Source organism: Elephantulus edwardii, unplaced genomic scaffold, assembly GCF_000299155.1.
Source record: "Elephantulus edwardii isolate Elephantulus edwardi_28Jun2011 unplaced genomic scaffold, EleEdw1.0 scaffold00148, whole genome shotgun sequence".
NCBI classification, from domain to species: domain Eukaryota; kingdom Metazoa; phylum Chordata; class Mammalia; order Macroscelidea; family Macroscelididae; genus Elephantulus; species Elephantulus edwardii.
In genome coordinates this window covers 6,613,573-6,618,833 of record NW_006399898.1, presented here as the reverse complement: position 1 = coordinate 6,618,833, position 5,261 = coordinate 6,613,573, and the positions used below count along the sequence as shown (strand labels likewise).

General features: G+C 59.4%; 1 protein-coding gene across 1 annotated transcript in view; it reads right to left on the bottom strand.

The window, feature by feature from the left end:
- The window catches only part of CCDC63 (coiled-coil domain containing 63), a 107,423-nt gene continuing 102,162 nt past the window's right edge, over positions 1–5,261 (bottom strand). Inside the window, exons 13-15 of the mRNA XM_006894719.1 lie at positions 1,979–2,171; positions 1,064–1,267; positions 1–125 (exon numbers count right to left, since the gene is read on the bottom strand). Coding sequence (XP_006894781.1) covers positions 1–125; positions 1,064–1,267; positions 1,979–2,171 — 522 coding nt within the window. The remainder of the gene's footprint in view (positions 126–1,063; positions 1,268–1,978; positions 2,172–5,261) is intronic.

Below are 5,261 nucleotides of genomic sequence, written 5' to 3'. Positions count from 1 at the left end.
CTAGCCCTTCTTCTTCAGCTCCCCCTTGTCGGCCGCATTGTTGGGGACTGCAGGCCGCGCGTCCTTGGCTTTGCTGCCATCCAGGACCAGCTGCTGCAGGCTCTTGTGGTCCAGCGGTCGCTCCACTGCAGTGGATGCAGGAAGAGGCAAGGAGAGAATGGAATCGAACCGGGACGCTGCCTCTCCAGACCCTCCCAGCTCCATGCAGGGCAGAGTCCTACCCATGCAGGACAGTGTCCCCGTTCAATCAGGGCAGAGTCCCCACCCATTCAGGGCCGAGTCCCCGCCCATTCAGGGCAGAGTCCCCGCCCATTCGGGGAGAGTCCCCGCCCATTCGGGGAGAGTCCCCGCCCATCCGGACAGAGTCCCCGCCCATCCAAGACAGAATCCCCGCCCATCCAAGACAGAGTCCCCGCCCATCCAGGACAGAGTCCCCGCCCATCCAAGACAGAGTCCCCGCCCATCCAAGACAGAGTCCCCGCCCATCCAGGACAGAGTCCCTGCAGTGTTCTCACTAACTCCGCACTCCTGCAGGACCAGCTGCCCTGGCCCGCGGCTGCTCTCTGTGGGGACACAGGCCCAGAGGGGTCTCCAGGGGAGCCCACCTTTTAATTAGCAGCTGGACACTCAAACCACTGTGCCACCAGGGCCCAAGCACCTGGGGATATGCAAGGGTGAGGGTGAGAGCTGCAGATTGGACTTGTCACTCATCAATGTTGATAAAAACTGGACACTAAACCGTGGTGGCACATGGACCAGGCATTGCGAACGGTGACTGAAACGTCAGCCAGGAGCTGCCCTGCGGGAGAGACCTGCTGCCTTGGGAACCTCCCGGCCATGTCACTCCGTCCGCTAGATGGCCAAGGGCAGCGGGAAGGGGCGTCGAGCCTCATGAAGCCCAGGATAAACGTTTAGGACCTGCGCTGGGTCCCAGTCACATGCTGGGGACAGAAGTCTCCCCAGGAGGCACCTCAAGTGACCACCTCTAAGATGGGCCCCAGAGCCCGGGGAGGGTCAGCGAGGGCCCGGGTAGAGGGGACACCGCCAGCACGAGGACACTCACTCTCATCCAGTTTCTCGCCCAGGGTGTCCAGCGGCAGGGCCGGGGGTGTCACTTTGATGGCTTCTGCAGTCCTGAGGAGGGCAGCAGCCCCCCAGAACGGGTTGGCAAAGGCGGGCGGGGCCTCGCCCGCCAGGGCCTGCATGTCCAGGAGGCGTCTGTGGGCCTCTAGCAGCAGCAGCTCGTTGGTCTTCTTCTCAATGATGGCTGGAGGGACAGAAGCAAGGCCAGGGTAGCGGCCAGGGCAGCAGCCAAGACTCCAGGCCCCTGCTGGAGGGCAGGAGGGCACAAGCGGCCAGTCCCACCTCGGTCACCATCCAGGCACCACAACACCGCCTGAGAGGGGAACCGACTCCCAGCTGACCCTCGGCGGCCTTCCGAGGCTGCCAGTCTCATGGGCGGGAAGAGCCCATCTGTCTCCTGAGTCCTGACGGTGGATTTGAACCACCCGAGTGTAGCCACAATCCCCATGGGCCAGACCACCAGAGTCCATTCTCCCTGCCCAGTGCCCGGAAGAGAGCCAGGATCCAGCCATGAGGATATCTGGCCAAGGGTCTCCACGACTGGAGCCGACCAGACGACAGTGGGCTCGATGCCACGTGCTTCGGCACCAGGCCCCACACCGACCCCAAAGCTCTGGTGCTGGCCTCCTGGCACTGACCCATGGGTGCTGGCCGCTTGGCACTGGCCTCTGGGCACTGGCCCTCGGGAACTGGCCCCCAGACACTGGCCATTGGGCACTGATCCCCAGGCACTGGCCCGCAGGGCACTGATCTCATAGTGCTGGCCTCCAGGTGCTGGCCCCTTGGCACTGGCCTCTTGGGCACTGGCCCTCGGGCGCTGGCCCCCAGACACTGGCCCCCAAAGATTGGCCCTCAGGCACTGGTCCCCCTGGCGCTGGCCTCCAGCCTGACTCACCAAAGTACTGCGGGAGGTTGGCATTGGTGACCTGGCCCGTCTCCCCAAGCTGGCCCAGGATCTTGGAGGCGTCACACTTGATCTTCTTGAACAGACAGTCCACCGCCACCTTGAGGTGGTCCAGGATCTGGGCAACTTCCTTCGCGCTCTTCTCATACTGGTCCGCCTCCTCCGTGGTCTTCTTCAGCTTCTCCTGCGGGACAGCCCGTCCCCACCACGGTCAGTGAGGCCCCGGCATGGATGCGTGGAGAGGGGGGCTGAGCCTCAAGCCTCTGAGGGGTGCGGGACCCAATGTGTGGCTCTCAACACTCATAACCAGTAAGGTCAACCCATCTGCAGTGAGTGACCGGGACTCGGGAGCACCTCCCCGGGAGATCAGAGCCAGAACTAGAGCGGAGACTGTAACTGCCACAGCGGGCGGCTTCCTCCTGCTGGTTCTGGAAGGTTCCGTTCCCAGGGCTAGACATTCTTCACGTGGCAGGCAACAGGGGCCTACCGCTCTAATGAGGCACTGAAAGTCACAGACTTTAAAAAAATCACCTCATTTATTTTAAAGGTTGCATGGTCAGCCTGACATGCCTGAACTAGCTCCCACTGTGTGTCCAACTCCCACCATGTCCCAGCGCTCTGTGTACATGGTCTCAGTTCACCCTGACCGTCGCCCCATTCTCCAGAGGAGGAAGACTGAGGTCAGAGAAGAAAGGGAACCCCGTATAGAGCATCTCTATGCATAAATGTGCCTGAGGGTGGCAACTCATTGACCAATACTGGAGGCATAGTGTATTACATGTCAGGCTCCAAACCCAACGGCCAGAAGTTCAAGTCCACCAGCTGCTCTGAGGGTGAAAGATGGACAGTCCCCTCATGCAAAGATTTCTAGCCTCAGAGACCTGATGGAGGGTCGTTAGGAGTCAAACTCGACTCCATGCACTGGGTTCGTGCTTTTGATCAAGGTCGGGTATTACAGGAGGTCAACAACACGTAAAGCTGCCGTGTGCTGCCCGCCCTGCCGTAGTTCAACGTCCCCAGCTCTAAGACGTGGGCACCCACGACTTCTGTCGTATGTCATCAAGCGGGCTCTGACGCAGGGTGACCTACAGGACAGAGCTGGACTGCCCTGCGGGGTTCCTAGGCGGTTGGGGGCCTGGCCCCCAGGGGCTGCACCCTGACCCCCAGGCTGCACCCCTCCGCTTATTTGCATCCACCAGCAGCTCCTAGGAGAAAGACGGGCAATTTCCGCTGGAGGCTCAGCTGGGAGTCGGCTCCTGTGAAGTGGCGGAAGCCAGAGAACAACTCATCAGCTTTCTCTCCCGGGTTTGAACTCCTGACCTTTTGGCTAACAGCAGAGTACTTAACCCTTGTACCATCAGGGCTCCTTCAGGTACTTAGTACTATCCCCATTTTACAGATGAGAAAATAGAGGCTCAGAGGAGCTGAGTCCTTTCCTCCCAGTCACACAGCTAAGTCAGTGTCCTTTCTGAGGGTCCTACCTAGGTTTCTGCTTAACTGCACGGCAAGACTCTCCTCGACTGGGTTCACTGGAGTGGGGGTCAGGCAGAGAGGTGTGGAAAGGTCTGTATGGCTCTAACTTGGGGCCATCCCCAGCTTTGGACGCACTGGGACCCCAGAGGACAGCGGGCCTGTGCACAGACTTTCCAAGGTGGGGAGTGGTTGCCGAAGTCGACTGCCATGTCCGTGTGCTGTGGAGAGGTCAGGGAGCCTGACCGCTGACCGTGCAGGTAGAGGCTCAGGGCTCGTGCAAGGACAGACGGAAATGACCCTTTGCAGGAGGGGAGACAGGACCTTGAGCTCACTGCTGCTCAGCATGTGTGTTTGAAAAGAGACCCCCAGGAAGGTCATGCTGATGGAGAGGTGCCCCCAAACTGCCCGCCTCAAGCCTTCAAAACCATGAGCTTCGCAGCAACACGAAGGCCAACCCCAAGGAGTGTTTGAACTCAAGCCGAGGGCCCAGGGCCCCAGACACATGCCTGACGCATCTCCGTGGAGAGGGTCTCCCAGGACCTGGGTCCAACTTGAAGGCCTGTGGGTCCCAGGGCCCGGGCATCCAGCTAAGCATGTACTTTGCTGCCCTCCAGTGGCCAGCTGTACAGTAGCACCACATCCCTTGTCCACCAGGCACAACGGCGTTTGCTGGTGACGAAGACAACACAAGCGACACAGTCCTGGGCCAGGGACAACTGCGATCAGGACACAGACACTGCTAATCACGTCCGTTCTCCCTTTAAACTCAGGACAAAACTCGTATCTGAAGTGGCAATGTGGCTAGCTCGAGTGATACTTCCAGCTCTCCCTGGCAAAACAATGTCCTGTGAGATGTAGGAAGAAGTCACTGGCTGGAAAAGACTTTTCAAAGCGGCTGATTCAGCAGTGAAGCAGTTTTTTTCCCTTCCCTGTTTTCTTTCTGCTTGGGATGTAGGTGTAATGGCCGAACCTGCAGCAGCTGTATTGCAACCAAGAGGCAGCCTTGGGAAAGGGAAGCCTCTCAGTAAGAACGGGAAAACAACAAAGAAAGATGAAAAGCAGCTTGGGATGCCGATGACATCTTAAAGCCAGCAAACCCGTCTGGAGGACCTACAAAAGACCCCAGCTTCCGCCTTGCCTCTGCCACTGTGCCATAGGTCCCAGGTAGCCCGAGTGAGGCAGAGGCAAAAAGCACGTGGCTTCCCACCCGAGAGTCTAGCAGCCGCTTCCTGGGAGAAGGGTGTGGCCTGCCGCTGCAGTGTGCGGCGTCAGGAGCGCATAGGGCGCTTCTGCTCCGCCCCGTAGGGCTGCTGTGGCTCAGGACTGACCGGACAGCAGTGCATTTACTGTGGTCTCTGTTCTCAGCAGAAGGGGCCCTGGTGGTACAGTGGTCAAGCATTCAGTGGCTAACTGGAGGCTGGCAATCTGACCCATGGCCTCTCTGTTGAACAGCAGGTGAGAATAATCCAAGGCCCACACCCTAGCCCAGCTCCCTGATGTCCCTAAAGTGAGCCCGCCTCTTGGAACCTCAGTTTCCTCATCTGTTAAACGGAGACATCAACAGTTTCCCTGACAAGGAAGGAATGTGACAGTGCAAGCGAAGCTTCAGTCCTGAACTAACAATTGCTCCAGAAACGTTTGTCGTTACTGTCTTGACAGAGAGCAGGGCAGACCCGGCAGGGAAAGAGGAGCAGACACAGCAGGAAGAGGGGACACTGGGGGAAGGGAGGACACAGCGGGGAGGGAGGACAGCAGGTAGGGAGGACAGCGGGGAGGAGGACACGGCGAGGAGGGAGGACAC